The sequence below is a fragment of the Stegodyphus dumicola genome, chromosome 4 (genome assembly GCF_044657685.1).
Source record: "Stegodyphus dumicola isolate Sdum_Otavi_A_Nest chromosome 4, ASM4465768v1".
Lineage (NCBI taxonomy): Eukaryota > Metazoa > Arthropoda > Arachnida > Araneae > Eresidae > Stegodyphus > Stegodyphus dumicola.
In genome coordinates, this window is record NC_140771.1 from 49,002,973 (window position 1) to 49,028,782 (window position 25,810).

General features: G+C 30.8%; 1 protein-coding gene across 2 annotated transcripts in view; it reads right to left on the minus strand.

The window, feature by feature from the left end:
• Hacd2 (3-hydroxyacyl-CoA dehydratase 2) overlaps window positions 1–25,422 on the minus strand; it is a 96,284-nt gene extending 70,862 nt beyond the window's left edge. For both annotated transcript variants that reach the window (XM_085814819.1, XM_085814818.1), the window contains exons 1-2: window positions 25,194–25,422; window positions 19,746–19,862 (exon numbers count right to left, since the gene is read on the minus strand). In XM_085814819.1, the coding sequence (XP_085670945.1) occupies window positions 19,746–19,862; window positions 25,194–25,310 (234 nt within the window). In that variant the 5' untranslated portion in view covers window positions 25,311–25,422. The remainder of the gene's footprint in view (window positions 1–19,745; window positions 19,863–25,193) is intronic.
• Between the last annotated feature and the right edge of the window lie 388 nt (window positions 25,423–25,810).

Here is a 25,810-nt window from a genome sequence, read left to right on the forward strand (position 1 = left end):
GTATTGGAAAGCAATCTGTTAAAAGGTATTGTAAAGCAAATGCTATGAGATGCGCACTTAAGAACGTAATAAAGAGTTTTGGAATATGTATTATTGAAATGAAGGGTAAAAAAAAAATCTGATAAGTATAATTAAAAGAATTATTCCCCTTACATTTTATAATAACTCAGTTACAAGTTTTAAAGAATACTTAAAAAAAAAAAAAAAAAACTTATTTTATTCCCTTTCAGAAATGTTCAGAGAAAGTCAAGTACTATTTAATACCTATTTAATTATTAGGAATTAGCGAAATACTTATTTAAAGTATTTCGCTAATTCCTAATAATTCTCTAATTTAAAATGAACCGAATAGAGCATTAATTATAAATTGACTTACATTTTTCGAATTAAAAGAAGCGAAAAAATCATGTCATATTTAAGAAAGTATTTTAGGAAGATGCTCTATAAATAGAAAAGAAATAATGCATAATTTTAATATTAATAATACAATAAACTTTGATCTTAATTTTTGTACCTTAACCGAATAAAATCGAATTACCTTAATTTTTTTTTCTAATGTAATTAACGAAAACTTGTGAAAATATTTCATTCAAATTAAACCATTCTGAGAAAACTGTCCTGTGAAAAGTATAGCATTTAATTCCGTTCAGAATGAAATGTTGTTTTCACGTACTTAGGACTCTGAAGTGTTGTAGAAAAAGAAAATATATACATTTATACGTGTATTTGCGACGTAATTACAAAATATTTACACCCGAACGCGTCAAATCCCATAGAACTCAATGGTAAATGACACAATGTTTTGGTCACCACGTAGGGATCGCCGGTGCTTCAGAGCAGGGTACAGAGAAACTTGCTTAGGGCGACTCCATCTTACTTCCTACCTCCATGGTATCTCTTACAAGGTCCATGGTAAATATGCATGGCACATCTTCAGTATAGCCCATCCGGAATTTTAAACAAAAAAATATCGCCAAGAGCGGCCATAAATGATATGATCTGGTAACCCATACTATTCGCCAAACGCAATGTAAGCAAGAGGATGGAATTACGGTTACAGCTAATATAGTAGTCAGTTACATTTATTCAATTTCAATACAAATTACCGAGATATCCGTTTACTCAAAGTTTAATACACGTGTCCTGTATTCTTACTTTTCCGGTATAGATTTCTCTTAATATTTGTCTCACGCTGCGTTGATGGGGGAAATAGAACATTTTAAATTAGAATTCTACTAAAATTAATATCTAAATACACAATTCGTAACACTGTTATTGGCAATTGTTTGATGCTCAGATACCGTGAATACTATTTTGTATATATTTTTTTGGCTACTTTGGAGGTGATATTTTTGCATTTAGTTATTGCTTGCTCTAAAACTGTTGTTTTGAGGTCCGGATTACAAATCATTCCGGATAATGGATGTCCGGATTACGGACTTTGTAATGTATATATTTTTCTGTGACAGAATCTAACTAATCTCCTGAATAAAACATTGAGATTGACAGCAACTGTGATGAAAGGCATTGATTAATTAAGGCTTCAAAGGATGTGAAATTAAACGCATACCTAGAAAAATCTGTGAAATTATAGACTTTTTTAACCTCCCTCTACCACATATATGAACTAACAAACATACAATATGCTATAAAGAAAATGATGAAAATTAAATCAATCATAAAAGTTTGCAGCTAAGTAATTTGAGAATTCGAGCACAATATACATAGAACATCATACATCATATACCTAGACCAAATGGGACCATGCCTTACATAGATAACTGGTCATGTTTCCGTAGGCCAAATCTCCATTTACTGATTTTTTTGGGGGGAGGCTTTCTCTTCATAAAATTAAGAAATAAAACTACTTTTTATTCACATAAATATAGAACTAATTTCCATTTCAATTGAAATAAGAGCATGGCATTAATATTTATTTGCACAGATCCTATAACTAAACACATAGTCTTGTTTCTATCTTGTAATTAAGTATCAGGAGATTATAAAGGAAAATTTAAGGTGGGAGTTTTCAGACAAGCGTAAATTTTGGGAACAGATATTTTATGTAAGAATTAACAAGAGAGTATAAACTTTTTAGAGGCTTTTTGATGGATTGTCGATTATTGAAGGATAACGTTTGTTGTGAAAAATGTAAGATACCATGCTGGTTAGTTAGTCAGAAAAGTCATCGAATGGTAGCACTTGAAGATGCAAGAAGTGTAGGGCTGAGAAATCAATTAGGCTAGGATCTTGGTTTGCCTGTAGTAAGCTCAATTTTTCTAGAAACATTTTTTTCTTTACAACGCGAATCAATGGAGTTGCTTATGCGCGAGTTTTTGCAATTCTTCGATTTCTTTTAAGTTAAAGCAGATTTTTTATTATATGAGCAATGCAGAGTTTATTCAATGTCTGATTTTTAAGTGAAAAGAGATCGCTATATACATGGGCAAAGCCAATGTAAAGCGCAATGCCGAGGTGCCTAGTTTTGCAATTCTCAGATTTTTTTAAGTGAAAATAGATCGATGTGTACATGGTGAGAGCCAATGTAGTGCGCAATGCCGAGGCTGTGCGCGGTGCCTAGTTTGTGCAATTCTCGGATGTTTTTTTAAGTGAAAATAGATCTATGTGTACATGGGCAAAGCCAATGTAGTGCACAATGCCGAGGTTGTGCGCGGTGCCTAGTTTGTGCAATTCTCGGATTTTTTTCAAGTGAAAATAGATCGATGTGTGCATGGGCAAAGCCAATGTAGTGCGCAATGCCGAGGTTGTGTGTGGTGCCTAGTTTGTGCAATTCTCGGATGTTTTTTTAAGTGAAAATAGATCGATGTGTACATGGGCAGAGCCAGTGTACAGCGCGATGCGAGGTGCCTAGTTTGTGCTATTCTCGGATTTTTTTTTAAGTGAAAATAGATCGATGTGTACATGAGCAAAGCCAATGTAGTGCGCAATGCCGAGGCTGTGCAATTCTCTGATATTTTTAAGGTGAAAATAGATGGATGTGTAGATGAACACCGAGTTTGTGCAATTCTTTGATGTTTTTCGAGCGAATACGGATCATTGTGTACAAGGGAAAACGAGATAATGTGTGATGCCGAGCTGTAACGTAATGTATTTTATATGCAATGTTTAACATATTGTTTGTGTATTTTAAATTTGTATCATTGTTTTAATTGTGAATTATATTTAAGACAACATTTTTCATTTAAATTGTATTTTTAATTTTTTGGTTTTGATATGTTTATAATACTTTCCGACTTACGACATATATCGATAGGCCGACGATCTACTCAACAGTAGCAAACCTGTAAACTTTGACCCTAAAAGTAACTTTTACCTCATTATTATTATACGTAGTGTTTGCTATCATAATTGCATTTGATAATATGAGTTCTTTGATAATATGTGTGTGTGTTTGTGAAGCATTGCTTAGTGTTCCAAATTTGTAGTATTTTCTTATAATATTTTCTTTCATTATGAGAAATTAGATTTTTTTATTTATTAATGTGTAGAATTCTAGTATGCCTGCCTACAGAGAATATGATGTGATTTAGGAATTTAAGAACCTGTTTTTCATTAATGTGAAGTTTAAAATTTGTAAAAAATAATGAAAATTGACTAGTTACTGGTATATAAGGGTTTATGTCGTTATGCAGCAAAACGTTAATTTGTAAATATGATACAATTGATATGTTCCAGAGTATTAATTTAAATTTTTAAAAAAATCTTTTTAAATTTGTATAAATGCTGAAGCTTAAAAATCTTTGAAAAATACTGAAGCTGTATGAAATACAATTATGAGAGAATGCCACGTTCTTTATCGTTTTAGAAATTGGTAGAATTAGCTTACTGTATCATAGTAATTTTAAATATAAACAATTTATTATACTTATTTTCAGTTACGCCTAAGCTTAAATGTCAGAAATGTAAAGTAAAGAATTTGATGTTAATTTACAATAATAAACAATTCACTTTTTTTTTTTTTTTTTTCCAAGAGAAAATAGAAGTTTTGCGTAGCATGGAGAATACATTGTGACGTCAAAGCTTATTCCCGCCCGTTTATGGACATCACACAGCTCCGCCTTCTCAACTTTGTTGATGCAGCTTCTACGCTTTTACCAAATTATTTATTAAAGGTGAAATAGCTAAAGGTTTCCGGTATTTTTTTAAAATTACCTCCTTTTAACCTTAATCATTTTTATTAATCATTTCTTAATATTTCTTTCTCTTAAAATCGTGTATAATAGTCGTAAATTTATTTCTATTATCCAAGATTTCTGGTGAAATCAAGATGGCCACCATTTTTTGAAACACGGAGTTTCGTCGAAAATCTGGATGGCAACCATTTTTCAAAACAACGTATTTCATGTGCTCTGGCGCCAAAAAAAAAAAAAAAAAATTCGCCAAACTTTGAAGGTGGGCTATACCATTGCCTCCTAGATCACTGGCTATACTGAAGCTGTTCCATACGCATTTATGCGTGGATTATTTTGTTCATGTATGCATGTGTATACGTACATATGTATGTATGCGTGTACACACGTACATATACATACATTATATATATACATACCTTTCTGAATCCGGTCCCGATAACAGAAGAAAAGTACTCATAAATAATTGACACAATAATTGAGATGAATTTTGACATAATGTGATGCCAAAAAAGTTTTAATTGCAACACATAATTTATTTTACTCTTCCCTCTTTTAGCCAATCCCCCCCCCAGTAAAGATGAGCTTGCCTCAAACTGCAAAAAAGCTCCTTCATTCTCACAGTCCGTCTTTCTTTTAATTAGTAGGGTATTTTATGTCAATTAAACAATTATTATTATGAGTACCTGATTATTCGCCAACTCTGAGAAGAATCAACGAGCAAAGCGCTGTTGCCAAATGTTCCAAATGATTAAATTGTTATAAATAGAATAAATAACTTTCCTAGAGAAGCTCAAATGAAACTTTAATCAACTAAAATTGCACATAAAACAATTGTTACATTGTAAGAACAATATTTAAACTAACAATGACTGTTGCCATTGAATGTAATATAATTTTAGTGCTGCCAACAATATTAAATATTATACCACAGATGCCAAACTGATTGTAAAAGTCGCATGAGTAGTTTTCAAAAAAATTAGCTCTCAAAATTTTAGCTCCTCAATGTTAATTGAATCTGATATATATTTATTAATATCTCTTTTTTTATTAAACTTACTTGATTCCTTTTTAAGAATTCGAAATTTAGGCTTAATCCAAATATAATTCGCACATTTTTTGACTTATTTTGAAAATTTGTATTTTGAAAATTTTTTAAAAAATATTTTGTATTATTTTTATACTCTGAAATTTTTGTACCTATAAAATTTTGAACATCATCTTAAAGTAGATGCATTTCTAGGCACACCTGCAAAAAATTAGAGTTCTTTATCCAAAATTTCCTAAGATATACGTGAATTTACATATTGGCATGTTTTGAAATTTGGTATATAAGTGATAACAACACCCAATGTGGTTTATGCACTTCGTTAAAATTATTTGAAAGTAATGAACATGACCTTTTTTTTCACTCGTGTACTATGAAATAAATTGAGATGAAAATAGGTTGCTGTGAATTATGAAGTTTGCCAAGTGAATTATTCTTGGTGCAAACTGAAAAAAAATTGCCAAGATAAATGTTTAGATTTCTCTGTAAATTTCGCACCAAATTTTACAAAATTTAATATTTAGGTAAAATTTAAGTCGTAGAATCGAAATATGGAAAAAAAAATTGGCATGTAATTTCAGAAAAAGTCCTATTTTGTGTCAAAATATCCATGTTAAAATGATGCTATATAAAAATCTAATAGATATTCTAAGTCGCGCTTTCGAGACATGAAAACACAAGTAGAATTTCGTTAATCGGCCCAGTAGAACGGGAAATATAAAAGTGTCCCTTTTTTTCTTGTGTAGTGTAATTTTTAAAAATATTTTAATGTGTAACACATGCCGTGACTCATTATTCAAACAGATCATCTCTACCCTTGGTTATGTGATGTGTGATTCACCCAAAAAACTTTCTTTATTGCTATGCCCTGTGTGACCAAATAAACATTCTGTTAGAAATGGACAATTCATAAGCAATGTAGCAAAAAATCTCTTTTTTTTATATTTGTGAGCAGTTTTGCTAATAAAAGATGTCTATCATACCTTATTATCTTAACTATTGGCCTCGAGATGTCTTCTTTTCTTAAGTTATAACAAGGAACATGTTATAAAAATCGATGGGCCAGAAAACCTGAACTACGTGGAAGAACATCTGTTTGAAATGCATATGGATCTTTGAAACCAAGTGATGATAATGGCCAATCCATGGATATGTACAAGATAAGTAAACTTTGATGATTTGTAGTTAAATTTGGAATTAAAGAAAAAGTTAACAAATCTGGCACCTTGACATAATTTGTTATTGTTGATCATCCAGATTATTTACATGTTCTGTTAAATTTGAATTCCTTTACTGAAATGTGATCACCTTGATTATATTGTACGAGTTTTGTTGCATAATAGTTCCTTTAGTGTCGAAAGTTAAATTTTTAAGTACTGCTGTATTCTTATATATACAAATTAAATCCCAGATAAGGCATGGACACCTGTTACTAGAATATTTCAGCAGAATGCTGCCATTTAAAATTTCATGATAAAAAATTTCTGCTCATAGGTTGCTAACATGAGATAAAGATTCTCAAATTCTACCACATTCACTTAAGACTCAGCTAAAATACTAGGTAAAGCTTACTTTCATGTTCTTGGTCTCAATTATATTATATTATTCAATCTTTTCAAATTTTGTACACATTTTATTCAAAAATGTTTCCTTATTTCCTCAAGCACTTTTCTCAAAGACTTTTGCTAAAGTTAACCATAATTAAGATCTTTATATGTTTGAAGAGGTTTATTTTTAAATACAGTTTTAAAAAAAAAAATTTGCAGTTGCTTATTATAGATGATATTTTTTCTTCAACAGATAGTAGTAATGCAGAAATACCGATAGTGTAGATACTTGATACTTAGAACGTAGAATTCATAATAACTAAGAAACTTGGCAGGCGAGGTGATTTCAATTTCATTTTTATTTAAATTCATATTTACAGCCAGTTTACTTGGCACTCTAATCATGCCTATTTTCAAAACATTTACATTTTTTAATATTATTGTGATAAAAGAGAGCACAGTGGCATCCAAGCAGCACAGACAGTGAAGCTAAGAGTATGCATTTATCCAATATGGCACTCTGTTAAGAGAAAGATTTGATTTATGTTAGAACAGCTTCAATTCTCAGAATTTAGGTTCCCAATTAATCATGCCATAAGCATTATGCAAGCCTTTGTGGCACAGATTAATCTAGAAATGGCGCAGTCCAGAAATGTTGTTATTTTTAGAAGAGAAAAACTAAATACCCAAATTAAAAATGAGAAATTAAGAAGCTATTAATAAATTAAATTATAAATCTGATTTATATATATATATATACCATATATGATTCAGTTGTGGATGAGAGAAGATACCTATTAACATTTTAGTCATGGTCGCAATAATGATAAATGTGGCAGACATGTTGGTTACGTATTAGATTACTGGAACTTCGGAAGGCACAACTAGTTTTATAGTCAGAATATCACTTTATTTGTTTAATGAATAATATCTTGGACATAACTTAAGACAGTGCTTCCCAAACGTTTTTGAGTCATGGCACCTTTTACAATTAAAGTTTTTTCATGGCACCCTAACTTAAGTATGACTAATCGTAAATAAGAGATAAAAATAAATAAAATTCATGTATCTTCATGTATTCATGTATTCATTATTTAACATTTTTTACGTTATTAACATTAAATTAATAATTAATATGATGGATTGTCCTACAGATCACTGCACATTTTCCCAGTTTATTTACATTGTATTAACTGGACACAGCCATTCTCATTTCCTTTCCCCACATTGACCTTTTGGTCTATAATTACTCTTTATTACAGTAACGGCCCAAAACCAAGCTTTACACAAATACAATGTCAAAAATGGAATTAAAATCTGCTGAGCCTTATCACTTAGAAGGGGCTACTCATCTTTTATTAAAATCCAAAATTCTGTCTATTCCATACTCCCAAATTTTGCTTTCAAACTGCTGTCACAACATAACTCGATAAGATTATACCTTTTTCCACAGAAGTAAATTCCAATGGAGCACTAATGATAAATGGATCTTAAATCCATGCAAAATTATCGAAGTTTTCATTTTGAAAATATTTTTTAAACTGGTTAATTAGCTGTGATAAGTAGCCTTAAAACATGGTTTTTATACCTTGTGAAAGATCACGTTCATTTGACGTCAAAAATTGCTGCTATATTAAAAAATAATCTTTGCATGTATCTTCATTCAATTTTCTGCTCCACATATCGAGTTTTTTTAATAAAAGCTGATATTTTTTCCATTGACTTCAAAAGATGAATGTTTTTTCCCTGCAGAGAGAGATTGAGAGAATTCAGCTTTTCAAAAATGTCATGTAAATATGCAAGTTTTATTAAAAAATTGGCATCAGCAAAATCTTCTATATCTTTTATATCCTTTCTCTTTAAGAAAAATAAAAATTTCTTGAAGCAATTTAAAATTATGTGATAAAGCATTAACACGAGACAGCCACTATGCAGTGTTATAGTATAATGAAGAGTGTTAAGCTTCCATATCCTCACAGTTTTTTAAAAAACATTAATTTCAATAGATGAGATTTTATAAAATTTCCCACATTCACTATACATTCTAACACCTGATTCAGTGCAGGACTCAGTGCTTTCACTATTAAAGAGTGCAATGGGTCCACAGTGCATTTGAGAGATTTGCCTCGAATAAGTGCCTGTAATCCTACCTCACAACCAGATATGGAGTGAGTTCCATCAATACAGACACCAAAGCACTTAGGCCAATTCAAATTATTTTCATATATAAATGCATCAAGAATCTCAAACAGATCCTGAGCCTTCGCTCCTGCAGTGATACTTTTAAAATACAGAAGTTCTTCTTTAATAATATTACCATCTATAAACCACATTTAGCATATCAAATGAGAATTCTTATTATTATCCATAGCATCATGAAGCTGCAATCCAAATTAATTTTTTAATAAACTGATCCTTGATATCCTCCATCACGAATTGTGTTATTGGGCAAAGGCACTTAAAAGCAGCTTCCCAGAAGACTCACTAACCATGATGTTCACTGAGGACTTTTTCTACCAGCATCTGGTAGAAAAAGTCCTCAGTGGTATGAGGCTTCTTACATTTAATGATTCTGTAAGCCACCTTGTAAGCTGCTAGCAACACATTGTTTGGTATTGGTGCAGTCTTAAAAATGCATTTTTTTTTTTTTCCAGTTGTTTTAACTTTCTGGCAAAAAAATCACGATGTTTGCCAACCATGCTCTGGTGATTAGCTTTTAAATGGCACTTCAATTTATTTTGAAGCCTACACTCGACTGCCAAAACTTTCACACACAATACACATAGCGGTCTCTCTTCGCCATTCATTTCTGTTGACATAAAATCAAACTCTAAATAACTGTCATCATATTTACGATATTTTCGTTTCTTCACAGTCATGCCACTTGTGGAAGATATACTTTCTTTATCTGCACTATTTGTTTACTACTGTTCAAAAATCAGGACATTATAAAAAACACAAAAGCTAAAAATCACAAAACTATGTATCAAAGACAACAAACAAGAACTAATTTATATCACTGTTCATTTATATGAAGAGCTGAGTTTAATTTCATCAGATTTAGATTATAAATGATGAGCGATTTGAAGAGCAAGACTCGTCATATGCTTACTTGGGTGAAGTTACAGTGGACAAGTCTCACTCGTCCACTGCAATCAGTGTTGTAACTAAAATGCTGTTTCAAAAATATATTTACATCACCAATATAAATATTTTCCAAATAAAATGTATTACTTTGTAAAAGTACTTTGTAAAAGTAATACATACAGCGACAAATTAAATCCATCCCATGGGCAAAAATCTTCAAATAATTCAGTACTCAAAGGGTTAACTGAATCAAGCCAGCAATGCTGAGAACCCTGGATATAGTAGAAAGTGTTATACATCGGCTGCAGAATATAGTTCTATTCAAGATGTCATATTGTAAAATTTATGCTATGAAATATGAGTATTGTTGAGCAACGAGAGCAGAATGAAAAATAAAATGTGAAAATGTGTAAAACAAGAGATTACATGGGCTTTTTATTTAAAAATTTGCTAATAACATGTCAGTTATTCAATGATCAATAGGAAGACATCTGGCAACATTGGAAAAATGCAACCATGACCTCAACCCACTCTCGATGAGAAAAGTAATTAAAGCATTCATTCATTCATGATTGGGAAGAAAGCAACTTCTATGGCATCTGCTTCATCTTTGACATTTATGTATAATTTTAAAATCTCATAAAGTTAAAACCACTATGCAGTTCCACAATTATCATTATGAACGTTTTTGTCAAATTATGGGAGTATTTTTCTAACACATCCAGTAATGAAATTGTTACTTTTGCTACTGATTTGACTGACGTTTCTGTGACATCATAAGTCTCATGAAATTCACCTGGAAAGAAAATAGAGGGAAAGAACAACCTTTGAAAGTCAGTACATGTAAACCTAAATGAAACAACATGATGAACTTAACTTTAGCAACAATACAAAGAAAAGTTCATGGTTTCTTTTTATGGAATGAGCCATCAAAATATCATTCTAGCCTTGTACGTATTCTCAGGACAGATTGCTGTGAAGTATAGCATGACCATATGGCACGATCAAGAAGGTGCAGCATTGCTGTCTCGTGTTCACAAGACTATTTTTTGCTGGCAACTTTAATTTTATACAAGGTCAAGTAAAACAAACCACATAAAAAATCTAGATAATTTTAGCTTCTCACTTTGGTTTTATTTAGTTACACCAAATTTTTCGGTTCAATTAATTATGAAGCTTTTACAATATTTTCCAGCACCCCTGTGAAAAAAGAGGCAATGGCTCCCTGGGGGGCTGCTGCACACAGTTTGGAAACCACTGCTTTAAGACATCTCTTTTGGGCTTACACAATGGGTGCTACAAATGCCTACAATTTTATACAGTCAAAAGTCGTTAATTCGGACACCCATAATCTGGAATGATCTATAATCCGGACCTCAAAGCTACAAACTTTCTGCGCTTTATGGCGGCGAATATGCGTGTGCGCAAAATACATTTACGAATGCGCGTTTAATATATAATGGACGGTATAAGCTAAGCTAAAATTATCTAATTCAGTTAATGTTGCAGATTGCGTTGTTCCTTAATCTTCGAATTGGATTCGGCTTATTATTTTTTGCAGACTATTAGAGCAATTTTATAAAAGTAAGCTTGAACTTTTGATTATGTCAAATAGAATTTCTGATATATATTTACTAATATGTAAAGGATCTACTAAGCGAAATTATGTTTCGAAGTCCATTAAACAAAAAGTGGAATTGCTGCAAAAAATAGATAAAGGCATATCCTTTGTTTATCTAAACTTTAACGTTTGTTTATCTAAACTTTGTTTATCATTAACGCCGTGGTGCGCAATGAATTGGAAGTCGATCTGTCAGCACTATCCTTATCTTCAGGGCAGATGTTTTTATTTTATTTGGCTTATAATTCCTTACTAAATGTAGTATTTCATCTCGATGTACTCCGTATTTCATATGATTTAAATCAAATTCCTCATCATTATAATTCACTTCCGATAGCGAAGAAAGTGACAGAGATTATTGAAAACAAAAAAATTTCGACTGACAAATTAGTCGGTATTCTTGACACAGCAATTATAGGACTTGAACAGCGGAACTTTGTAACTAAACAAGAAATTATGTCTGTTTATAGAATTAAAGAGAATGTATTATCACATAAAAGACTAAGCAACTTAAACAACTTACATTGAAAGAAATGTTTAATAAAGTAAACAAATAAATATTAAGCTTTTTTTTTTTTTTTTTTTTTTTTTTTTTTTGTAAATTTTGATACCCTTTAGATCATAATTGTTCTTTATTTCATAAATTACGGTTTCATATTTTTAATTTTATAATTTTTGCATGCCATCTTACCAGATTTAAACTGATGATCTATAATCCGGAAAAATCTATAATCCGGAATCGCCGAAGTCCCGACGAGTCCGGATTAACGACTTTTGACTGTATATGCATATCACATCTTTAAACAACAGATGAAAGCAGAGAAGCAATTAATTACACGCTTGTGAAACAACACCAGGGAAGAAAAAAAGGCATATTAAGCAGCGGAGGTATTTATAAGCTCTGCTCCTTTGTTTCAGTTTTGAATGGCAACTGGGCAAGAACACTACAGCACTGTCGATCACTGCACAGATACTTTGAAGAGGGCACAGTCAAATAAACTAGCATTAAAAAGAGCTATTGCCAAATTAAATCAACCATTTTCTTTCATATCTTACATGTTATTCCATTCAACGGGAAAAAGGCTTGGCAATAGAATAGCTCTTTTAGAAAAAAGCACTAGCAATGAAGAGAAATTTTATACAATATATACAGTATGCATAAGAAAGCAAATTAGTTGTTTCAAGGTTTCCCTAAGCTCCATTATCTAGTTCATGAGCTTTCTCACATTTTAACAAAAATCAATACATAAAAGTGCAATTTGGTAATATTTAAAAAAATATTATATAACATCTATATAAAATTTAGTCTTACAACCAGCTTGGTGAAATTTGGTGATTTTTACAGATGAAAAAGAATGATGGTACAAGTCAACATTCAATCAAATTGCAAAAATTTACTTATTACATGCACAAATATTATTGCATGCATATTTTACATAAGAATCAGGCATTTATTTGAAAATTAATAAATAAATCTGCTTATAAGCTGGTTGTTATTTCTTCTTTGTTTGGGTAGAGTTAAAGTGGTTACTGCAATTAACAACAGTGTTAATAACATTCAAAACAACTGTTTCCTTTAAAGATTTTGCAGCAAAACACTGTATTCCTCCAAATATTTTACTTTGATTTTCTGCTAGCTAATTCCAGGAATATTTTTAAATTGAGATTAAGGCAAAAAATATCATGATTTGTTTATAAGCAAAGGAACTTCAAATACTAGAAGAACATATATGAAAATGGTGCTGTTGCTTAACTGAAGGATTGTTATCAGCAAGGTTGTCAGATTCTAGCTCAATTTAAAAATTTGGAAACTTTTATTATAATGGCTGCAATAATATGCAATGACAGTACAAAGTCTGAAATCTGGAAGTCCGATATTTGAAATGCTCTAAAAATTCAGACCTTACAGCCACCAACAATTCTTTTTTTTTGGGGGGGGTATGCTTTACACATGCACATTTAATTCCCCATCCTGCACGCTTAATAAAAGATGTGGAGAATCCGATTCTTAATTGTACTTCGGCACTAAATAAAATACCTCGTTATTGAAGAAACAATCATTTTAGCATAAATATGTCAAATCAATAATTTGCTCCATAGCTGTGTATCTGCTTGGCACAAATCTCAAACCAAAACATTCTATATGGAAGCATAGTTGATTTTACAACTACTAATATTTTATATCCCTGACACCAACCTGGCAAATCATTATTTATTATATTTTGCTGTCCTCAGCATATGTTTCTCAACACATGGCAACTTATCTATCTATCTATCTATATATATATATATATAGCAGGCTTAATGTTGGCGAGAAAAAAATTAACAAAAAATCTGAAAGGTTTCAGATTTAAATTATGTCCAAAGGGGCATTTTTTTAAAGTTTTGTGTGTTACCTTTATTTATTAAATATCATGTTCTTCTTACTTAAACCATCAAATTCAGTTCAAAAGCAATATCACAAAATAATTTTAAAATTAAGATATCTTAGAATTTCCCATACACAGTCTCGTGCACTGGAGATAAAAATGTTTTCTCTGTACAAGGTTGCCATTGCTCGCTTTGAAATCCTTGAGTTTATTGATCAAAAATTTGTTAAAATTTTACAAAATATGAGATCGATAATAAAACAAATTCCAAGTTTCAAATTTGGTCTTCCATATGACTATATTCATAGGAAGATTACATCATTCAAAATTCAATGGTTCTGTGTACCATTGTTTTATCACAATGCGAGAAATATACATACATTTATGCAGATTTTTCATTATTTAATTTCTTGGAACTACTCTCATATACGTCTTCAGGTCGCCAAATTTCTCGCCAACCATGCTGCCATATTACTACCTAAATTTTTTGTCTATATTTCGAACTTTAAGCCTAAAATGTCTCCAAAAACGTGGTTTTCGCACATGCAAAAACCACGTTTTGAACACACAATTTTTTTGGCGAGAAACTCCACACTGCCATATTACCATCTAAATTTTTTCTTTACATTTCGAACTTTAAGCCTAAAATGTCTCCAAAAACGTGGTTTTCGCTCATGCAAAAACCACGTTCTAAACACACAATTTAAGCTAAAAATCCGAAACAAAAACAAAAAATTTAGGTAGCAAAAACGTAAAGTTTCTAACCAAAAATATTTGACAAGAATCCATGTACACAGCGATATGTTTTAACTTAAAGAAACATCTGTGAATTGCACTATGTAGGTAATGAACAAATCTACGAACTACGCACAGATTGCTTTAATAAATTAACCCTTTCCGGCACGCTACCTTTTAAAGTCGGAGTTTTGATTAAAAAAAAAAAAAAAAAAAGGTAGGCAGTCTAATTAAGTCTAGAGGAGTACACAAGTAAAATTTTGTGAAGATAGCACTTATCGTTTTAATTGAGGGAGTACCCAAAGTGGCACACTGGTTAAATAGCTTCGAAAAGAGTGCATAAACGAGCACTGTTGTCAAGGAACTGACTGATAAGATGCGGAGAAACAAAGAATACAGACTCTCAGTTGTCCTAGATTATCCATGAGCCCGGTCTGGGCACACCACCCAGGGTTCGCCGTTTGATTTTAAGCAAGATTTCACGGGAAAAATTTAAAACTAATATAGAATAAAGAGATTAGCATACAGCCAAAAAAAAAAAAAAAAAATAACATAGAAATTTTTTTTTAAACAATTCCTTTTATACCCTAAAAAAATCTGGAAGATTTCTTTGAAAAATGAGGGTCTTAAAAAACTAAACATGGCTAAAATATACGGACCGGTTTGTGTTGAGCTGCCATTTACTATAAATAAAGAAGGTTCAGAGTAACCTATAAATCCTTTTGGGTTTTCATTCGCAGAGAACCCGTTGGCGCCGTTGCATTTTCACTCGCCAAGCTCGCGGTTCATCGACGATGAGCCGAGCTGTAAACCTGACTTTTAGTGCATGTAAATTCAAGTTAGCAGACAAAACAATATATTAAGCATATGGTAGTAAAAATTCACAGATAATAAGCATGTAGATGTAAATCTAACCGGTTAAACATGATATACGAAAATAAATTTGTATTAAATTCAAGTTAGCACAGAAGCATTTATAACGGAAATAAAAATTCATTTAAAAAACATAAATTAGTATTAATATACTGAAATTAACTGGTTAAACGTGATATACAAAAAAAAATTGTCTTAAATTACAGTTAACTCAGAAAATAATATATTCCTTACACCAGCAGTGGTTTGCTAATAGCAGTGGTTTGCTAATTTTGATGACTATGGCGATACATCAAACTATTCTGTCATCTTATATAATCAGTAAAATTTTTTCTTTCAATTTAATCATCTATTTATGTCACACCTGCCATCCTCTGAAAGGTTATTGTTAGAAAAGCGTTAACAATATATTATCTCGTTAAAATTTTATGCCGTAAAAATTGTTTTATTCTCATAATTTTAGATGACAATAACCAATAATAAAAATAAAAGCATTACTTAATTATTTAAAATGCACATGCACATTTTTGCGGCCTACGAAAACAAATTATTTTAGAGGTTGGAAACCTCATGATTCTTACAGCTATTAATAATTAAGAACACAACGTGAACAGCCATGTTACAAATTAGCATTCACCCCTCCCACCGTATTTTCTTCCTTTCATCCCGAAACCAAGAACCGGCATCTGTCTATGAAAATATTTCTATCTATTCGTTGTTAAAATATTCAGAAAAAATAATAATAAATAAGAGAAGAATAATATAAATCTGCAAATGCAAACAATGACAGTGATACTTCAACAAAATTTGAACGCAAGAGGAATAGTTGCAAACTTCGAACAAGCGAATAGGATAAATACTCTGGGTTACCAGGTTTGAACTATTATCACCAAAGTTGGCGATGTTTACATTTACCGGGTTCTCTGCGGAAGTGCTTCCATCCTTTTCATTCAATTTTTCTGTGTGCACAGAAGGAAGTTTTTAGGTGTGTCCAGACCGGACACACTGTGCCGCAAAGGGTTAACATAACAACAATAAATTTCAAAGAATACCACGTACACAGCATCCTGTTTAAACTTAAAAGAACATCTATGAATTGCACAATCTAGGCATTGTGCAAAAATCAACAAAATAAACTAAAATAACTAAAATTACAAACAATTCAAAAAAACAACAATAACAACATAAATTCACAGTAAAAAAAACAATGAACATAACATTTTACAAAATAAAAACAGTAAAATCAAATGCACTTACCATAATGCATTTGTTAATAAAATTTCGCCAGTCACACAACGTCTGTGAACAAAAGTGCCACAATTTTGCTATATGACATGTCTTTCTGTGATTCAAAATTTCGAAAGCAACAATAAAAAATTCCTCCAAAGTTAACTTACTACACGAAAACCACAATCCAAATCTTAAACTCCGCTGACAGCCACATACTTTACTAGCAAGCATTTAACTGCAAATCCACAAAAGAACTATCAAAAACGCCCTTCTTCGTCCGAGTTCTCACAGCAGCTCCACATTTCGGACTCCCACAGAAATTCAAAAAATACACTTCGATCCTCATAAACACACCCATGAACAAAAGACTCGTTAACAACTCCAGCATCATACCTTTTAATACTAAATTTAATTTCCACAGAATCTAAAATATGCGACTGAAATCTTGCCACCATGTCTATCATTGCAACAAAAGCCATTTCAAAACATGCACAACACGAACCAACAAGCAATTAAACCACTCCAGCAAAAGAATTTTCAATGTGAAAAGGGTTGCCATACAACACGCAATTGCACCAAAAACCAGCGCAAAACACATATTGCCACATTTGGCGATCTCAGGGTGCATATGAGAGTAGAGCCAATTTCTTTAAATATAACGCAGGACTCTAACATTTGGGGCAACAGTTTGAAAAGCAAAACTGCATAACGAAAACAATAGTTCTTCAGGGACAAAGCTCCTTTGAACTAAAAATTTCTTTTCATAGGCTAAAAATAAATTTTGTTAACCTGCGAGCACATGCACCGATCCGACGAACACGAGCCGGGTATGTCATACCCGAATAAAAAAATTGTAATTAAAAATTTGTAAAAAAAATTAATCGTTTTTTAAAAGAAATTAAATGTAAAACCAAGTTAATACTTCATTTAAGACAAAATAGGAAACAATAAGGAGAGGAAAAATTATTTACTTACTTCTTGAATATTGTTTACAAAATGAGGTCATATGTTCTATACATATACTTTTGCTACAATTTTCACAAATGAATCTAGTCTTTCTATCTTTTTTCTTGGAGCACTCTGTACACCTCTTGTAAGTCATTTTCGGTTTTTTGGGGGACAGTTTATTGTTAACATGTTCATCGGTGGTCAGTGTTTGTCCAGAATCAGGAACCACAGATGCTCGCCGTCGTTCATTTTGAACATTTTCTATTAGCTGCATCCCTAAGGCTTTGAGAAAAGTACTCTTCCCGTTTACGAGTAAAATTTTCTCGTATGGAATCAATATAAATATTTGTATCGTCAACTACATGTTTTAACATATCTTCATCGATAAGCAATGACAAGGAATCTAAAGGTGTTGAGAAGTCTTTAGAATACTTTGTATTTCCAGGGAGTTTAGTTATAATATTTTTGGCGCCAATTCTAACATTAGTCCGGAATTTATTTTTGTTCCATTTTTTCCAACATAAAAACTCATTGCTACATTCTAGAGTTTCATTTTCTGTTTCTGTATCTGAATCACTACTCTCTATGAGTGTGATTACTATTATATTCTTCATCATCAACATCTTCCTCTTCTTCACTAAATGAATCCTCATCAGAAGAAACTGTTTCAAGGAGATTTCTCAATCTTTTCATCTCTTCATCGTAAGGAATATACGGCGCCATGCTTACAACTCAAGAAAAACCTATACTAAAAGCTTGAAAACGAGAAGTGCGAAGTGACTCACTGAGAAACTCGAGCACACGCACGGGTATGACATGCCCGAACAATGCTGTTCCTAAAAAACCGTTGCACTTGCCACCTCAGGAATTTCCCCCATTTAAGTATGTGACCTTGAACTCAGCTACACCAAGTTTCGACCTTTTATGAAATAATGGGCGAGAAATATACAAAAAGAAAAATGCACATGGGTATGACATACCCACCGCATGTGCTCGCGGGTTAATAATGCTTATATACCAAAAGATTACATTTAATGCTGTTAACTGATTTTTTATTCACATAAACCCAGAACCAGAGCCAGAGCTCGCATGACTGCACAAGGTGGCAGAATTTAGGGAAGACAAAATTTTTGGAATTAAGAGAAGCACTGAGTAACAAAATTAAGGGATGATAAAATTTTTAGAATTTAGGGAAAGCATTGGGACCCAAAACTAAAGGGCGGGGAAAATTTAGAACTTAGGGAGGAGCCTGGTAGAAGAATTTAAGACCTGCAGAGACTGTATCAGTCGGCAAAATATCTAGCGCTGTCCCTTAGTAAGCTTAAGTATATGTGGGAATTTATTTACTCAGGACTCAGATAAGCCTTAAGCATTTGCAAGAATTAGACTTAAATATAATAAACAACTAAATTAATACAATTCAGGCTTAACTGTCTCAGGGTGAGATAGAAGCAAGACAAAATTTAACGGAACATTTTGTCTTTTGTCGCCAGTCTCATGCTATAAATCCAATAATGTATAGAGAATGCTGTTAAGCTAGGCTAAAATTACACCTCACTGATTCCAAAAATTTCAGTTATTATAGCACATTGCACGGTTCCTTAACTTTCTGATTTGATCCAGCTTATTATTTTTTGGTAGGCTGTTATAATTACAATTTTATGAAAACTAAAATCTGAACTTCATGATGAGGATGATGAAGATAATAGCTGCCAATTTGAAGGCTTTCGGATGTCGCACACAACAAGTGAAATTTTACAATTAATGGATTTTATAAAGAAATGTGGAGAAGCAGTGATGAAGATGATATAACAGAAGTTTTGAAATGCGATGACAGCGCGCCAATCATCAATCAATTAACGGACATTGAAATCTGTAATATAGTTCTAAATCCAAAAAATACCGCTCCCGATAGCGAAGAAAGTGACAGAGAGGTTATTGAAATTGAAAAAATGTTGATTGACAAGTTAGTTGGAATTATCGACACAGCACTACAGGACAAATTAACATGAAAAGCAACGTTTTTGAATTTATCAATTTATTAATGGCAAATTCAGCTAGATTGTTTCATAACAATTGATTTTCCACCCAAGAATATAAATTAAAAATGCTAATAAAAATTTCAGTTATACTTACAGGATTGACATGCTTAAAAAACACGAATTTGAAGTAATATTCATTTCGTCCTTCATTTGCTCCAACACCATGGGCAAAAAATTCCATACCATCCTTAGTTGTATTAATTACAGGAGTCTTAAAAAAGAGAAAAAAATAGTTTTTAATCTGATTTTAAAATCAAACTAAACAGATAATATACATATAAAACTGGAATGTTTCTAGATATAACTCAAAGCAGGAAATAGGTTTTCATCCCAGGTAATGTACTTCCCTAATGAAATGATAATAAACATGAACATTATTTTATTCAACATACTATACATCAAGTATTATTTTAGAATGAGAAGCAATAGCAAAGATGTTTTCAGTAAATACATGGAACTTTCATAAAGTCCCTTAAATTTAATTATAGCAGATCATATCACAATGAAACAAACAAGCAAAAAATAATAAATAAAAATTTAAAAATAACAAATCCTAAATTATACAACTGCAAAATTAGCTACAAATTTTAATCAAAACATCTACAGAATCCTCTAGGGAGTCATCTTTTCTCTTAAGCAGAGAGCCTTTGTGTACCTTGACATGTTCAAATAACCTAATGTTTAATCAGAATAATAAACTTGAATAGATTTTTTTACGGGGTGAGGAAATGGAAGGACGAGAGTAGAGATTTATCACTATTTTAAATGCTTTACTAATTAAGGATACTACATCCTCTTTCTCTAACTCAGCTTACTTTTCTTCTAAGGTTTACCTTAAATATTGTTTTTAATAAGTTCTCCAGACTTAAGGCTTGATGTACTCTGAACCATGCTTCTGTATTTCTGTAAACTAAATATTGAGAAGGGATTCATAGCATTTAATTTTAAGCTTTTCAGTAGCTTTGAACTTTTTATTACTATTGTGACAAATTTTTCTTATAATTCAAATAAAAGTTTCTTCTTGACACTGCATCTCTAAAGTAATATATAAGCCTAAACACAAAACATTTTTCAATTATATATCATAAATGTAAAGCACAATATTTAAATATATGTTTTTTTAAGTTTAAACAAATGTACATGGTATTCTTTGAAATTTATTGTTGTTAATTTATTTGAGCTAGGTGTGCATAGTTCGTTGATTCCTTCCCTACATAGATTGTGCTATTCTGTAATGTTTTTTTAAGTTAAAACATATCGCTGTGTACATGGACACTTGTCAAATATTTTTGGTTAGAAAATTTATGTTTTTGTTAACTAAAATTTTTGTTTCGGATTTTTAGCTTAAATTGTGTGTTCAAAATGTGGTTTTTGCATGCGCGAAAATCGCATTTTTGCAGACATTTTAGGCTTGAAGTTTGAAATGTAAAAATTTTAGGTAGTAATATGGCGGCATAGAGTTTCTCCCCAAAAATGTTTGGCGAGTTGCCAGCCAAGGGCATATAGGAGAGTAGTTTCAAATATAATTTAATTTGTTTTATCTCATTTAACCTAATATACAATACCTTTCCATATTAATTTAAACAAATAAACATTTAATCTTTCTGCATACATAAAATGTTTGTTTATTTTATATATACATATAGATATACAATAAATAAATATTTCAAACTACAAGTCTAATTTTTTCTCAGAGAATGAAAAATTAAACAAAATTTTATAAATTTAAATAAATTTCAATTTTAATTAAACAAATTACAGAAATTAAGTCAAATTGTTAAAATTTAAAATTTTATAATATTACTTGCAAATTAAATAATCAAGTATATGAATAAAACGTAAAATTTAATAAAAAAAAAATTCTTTCCATATTGGAAGAAGTTGCTTTTTCTGGCGATTTTTTTCCATCCTGATACAAAAACCTTATGCAATCTAAAAGTAGATATATAAACAATCATAAATAGCAAAATTTTAGCTCCAAACAGAAATATTCAAGTTACAAATAAATAAACTTTTTATTTATTTATTTATAATCAACAAACAACTTGAGCTTAAAACTCTGTGTTCTAAAAAAATGAACACTAAATTTCATCCTTAATAAATACAAAGGAAACAGCTATAATAAACACAACCTGTAATTTCATTAAATAGACAGAATGGTAAAAATTATTTTTTCTCAATTTCTGATGTTATGCCTGGTTTTCTACTTTATTTTTTCCTTCACTTATTATAAATTTAAATTTCAATATTTATATTATTTACATATAATACTGCAGTTTTTTTAACATGTCCGATTCTACAGAATAGCATTGAGAGGACCAGCATATTTTTTTTAAATTTAAGGTCTAATTTACGATACTGATGGCGCATTTTGTTATCATTATAGGATTCCGACTATTGACAATAATAAGTACAATGAAGTTCAGTAAATTAAAATATTATTATTAGAAGATGGACCTAGTATTCAGTGCAAATTCTTAAAAAAGTTTTCCTAAATTTTAATTAATTTAATACTTTAAGCTAAATTAATATACTCAATATATATTTTGGATCTTTGGAACAGCTTTAGTATTGGTCCTTTTGGCGATTTTTTTATTTGGCGACAAACTTCGGTCGCCAAGGTAGACCCGGTTTTGAAGATCGGAAAAAAATGGCGGATTGTCAACAAAACCCGATCTAGACTAAATAACAATCCTAAAAAATAAGCTCTTAATCAGAATAAACAGTCTTTCTCTAATTTTCAATATTTCAAGTACTGCTATGATAAATTCTTGAAACACTACTGTAAATGAATTTATGACAATTATTATGTTATGAGTAATGAAATTTACAAAATGTTAATATTTTTAATTACAAAATATAATGTATTAAACATTAATATTTTAAGTAGTTAGTTCATATTTATATTTTTTTATATTAGTACTTAGCTAATATTTTACATTTACAAAAGGTTAATTTTTATGTTTATGAATAATGAAATTTACAAAAGGTTAATTTTTATGTTTATGAATAATGAAATTTACAAAAGGTTAATTTTTATGTTTATGAATAATGAAATTTACAAAAGGTTAAAAAATGCATTTCAAACTAGTATATGTTACTTTAGTTTCTTAGATGCTGTTATTAAAAGAAAATAAAAAAATATTTCAAACTGAAGGAAAACAAATTCAATTATAATGGGCAAGTTTTGTACCAGTGTTAGAAATATTTTTTATGATTAAATTTTGTAAATGGTAAAAATATTAAGAAGTGCTTATTTTTTAATCCCTCAATTTATTACAAGTAATTTATGATTACAATTTAAAAGCTAAAATTAAATTATCATAATGAGTAAATTTTGTACCAATGGTAATAATACAACAATCATCGTAAATGATAATTTCTGTGAAAAATTCGAACAGTCATTGGAATCCACTAGTGGTGGAGTGATAGCCACTGAACAGTGGTAGTTCAGGCTGGCTATATGGGAGTTTTAGTAGTTTTCCATAGATGTAATGTGAATCTGAGCCAGTTTCTCTTAAAAAGTACTTTATGAAGGCATCCTTCTTCTGCTAGCCAGCATATGTATTTATTTTCTATTCATAATTCTCTCTTATTTTCTTATTTCTTTATTCTAAATCTTACTTCTGAAGAGAAGAAGTGTTGCATCTATAGGTCAAAAAATATGGTCAATATATTTGCAAAATCCTGTCAGTTTTGGAAAGCATTTAAATAAACTAAATACAAAAATGCATTACACTATTTCATGTACTGAATAATTAATCAGGGAACAAAGTATATTGTAACGTTCCTTTATTTTGTAACCAGAGTTATTTTATGCTTGGGATCTTTACTGTCAAATCCTCCATCCGTTTTCTCACCAGAATCCAAATGAAGTTTTTATTTTGTAAAACAAACCGTGTTTTGCATTTTGAGGCCACATTAATAGGTTGGTAGATAAGAAAAGATTTGTAATCTTCAGCCTTGCATTATAATTGCTGATAGTTGAATTCCATGCCAGTTAAGTTTTTAACCAACTTTGCATTAAATTGATTTGTGCAGCCTTTGGGCTACAAATTTATTTGAATTTAAATTTTATATTTGAACTTAATTGTTATCATGTCACAAGTGGTTGACTGAGTCATAAGCACAAAGTGTGCCTTCTGTTCTGTACATCTAAACTTTATTATAGAATAAAAGTATATCTTAACTTAATAAGAATATATCTAAACTTTATGATAATAACATTTAAAGACACTGAAATCAGTATCTAAGTGCTTCCCATGTAGTCAAATTTTTATATATAAATTGTACTCTTACTTTTATTATAGAGTTTTTATTACAAAAAATTCAGATTTATGTTAGATAAAATGTTTAAGTAATGTAGAAAATTTGCATAAAATTTAAAATAAAAAGTCAACTGTTATGTCAACATACTATTAATAAAAGTAATAATACTCAGTGAAGGTTATTCACATACAGCTGTTAGGTTGTAAGATTTACAAAATTTGAGAACTCTAAATTATAAGCAATATATTCCATAATCTAAGCAACATTATATTTTTTATAGTCAGACAAATTATGAAAATGTTATAAAAGCAATAATGAAACCTGATTTTGGTCTTGATTTGAACCTATGAATTCATGCAATTACACATCCCTTTAGTTCTAATATGAGGTAAATAAGTATTTTTAGACCATGGTAATTTTGATCTCCTTAGGAAAGAAAACACCAAGAGTTTACCTCATGCTACTGAAAATGTGTTTTTTTTTTCCTTGGGGGGGTGGAGTTTATAAGAATATGCAGAGTTGACATATGAAAAAATGTTAAGACTCATGTGATGTAATATTAAAAGCACCAGTTTTAATTATCAAAAATTTGGCTTTTTTAAAAAAAATTTAAATGTTGTGCTTTCCTAACACAAAAGTAACTTTAAGAAAAACACACAATTTATCTTTCCTGCCATCAAAGCTCTGATACCTATCAAATTCGTTACGTGGACAGAAATGGCGGCACGTTTGAAGCTCAGTATTTAGGGTTACCAAGGTTATCATAATTTTTCATTTATCGCTCCAAAATGTTGCCAAACAAATTTCTTGCCAAAAAGGACTAATACTAAAGCTGTGCCGGATCGGAAAACAAATTTCTTCTGCTAAATTTTCTGAACTATTTTTAAGCAGCAGTACTGTTTCATTTCTTATAAAAATCACTTTTCAGAAGGATTTATTTGTACGCATTAATATTTTCCTCGGGATATGAAAAATAGCGATTTGAGAGTCAACAGAAACAGTACAAAATATAAATTTACTGTATAACATCGATCATTAAGAAACGACCGAACTGAAATTTTTACGCATTAAAAGCATGCAAATAACATCAATACCCATATCGTTTGTTTACGTGAAAATCACGACTTACGATGGTAAGAGAACAAATTTTAATAAAATTTTTCTCAGATGAAACCCACCTCTCACCTCAGATTATTACCTATCAAATATTCAGGTTAAAACCTGGTACTACGTGCATTTCTCACATAATATAACAATTATATTAATAGTTTACCGAAACATCATGCAGACTGATACGAAGTGAAATCTTGTTTTGCGTTTGAGCCCAAAATACAAATGGGCTCAATTTACGAGGGCTTGAACTTTCTTCGGAACCACTTGAAGGTGGCATTCTAATTTTTGAGATAAACAGGTAATAATTCACATGAAATGCTCTTTAATATCGCCAATTTGTTGACATCCTCGTTAAAACGTAACTGCACAAAGCAAAGTGTTGCCAAAAAACGTTTGCTTTTAAATAAATATTTACAGGTACAAGACACTTATTTTTACCTATATTATCAATATTTTATATTTTATTCAATTACGTGCTATTTCTAATTTAATACTCTTTGCTTGATAAGCAAACAGCAAGCGTACTAATATTTTCCGAATACGTAACCTCATCTGCTGCTACGGATAATCCCTTAGCAGGGGAAAAGTATCACGCTGTCCTCCTAGAGGAAGTACGTCATTGGATGACAACCATAACGTGGTTTACCATAACAAGCTGTTTCTCCCCTTTTTGGCGTTAAGGCCGATCAATATTCACGCCTAGTAACATATAAAATATATATATATAAGATATAATATAAGATATAATTACATACTTTGGCTGCTTTAAAAAAAATA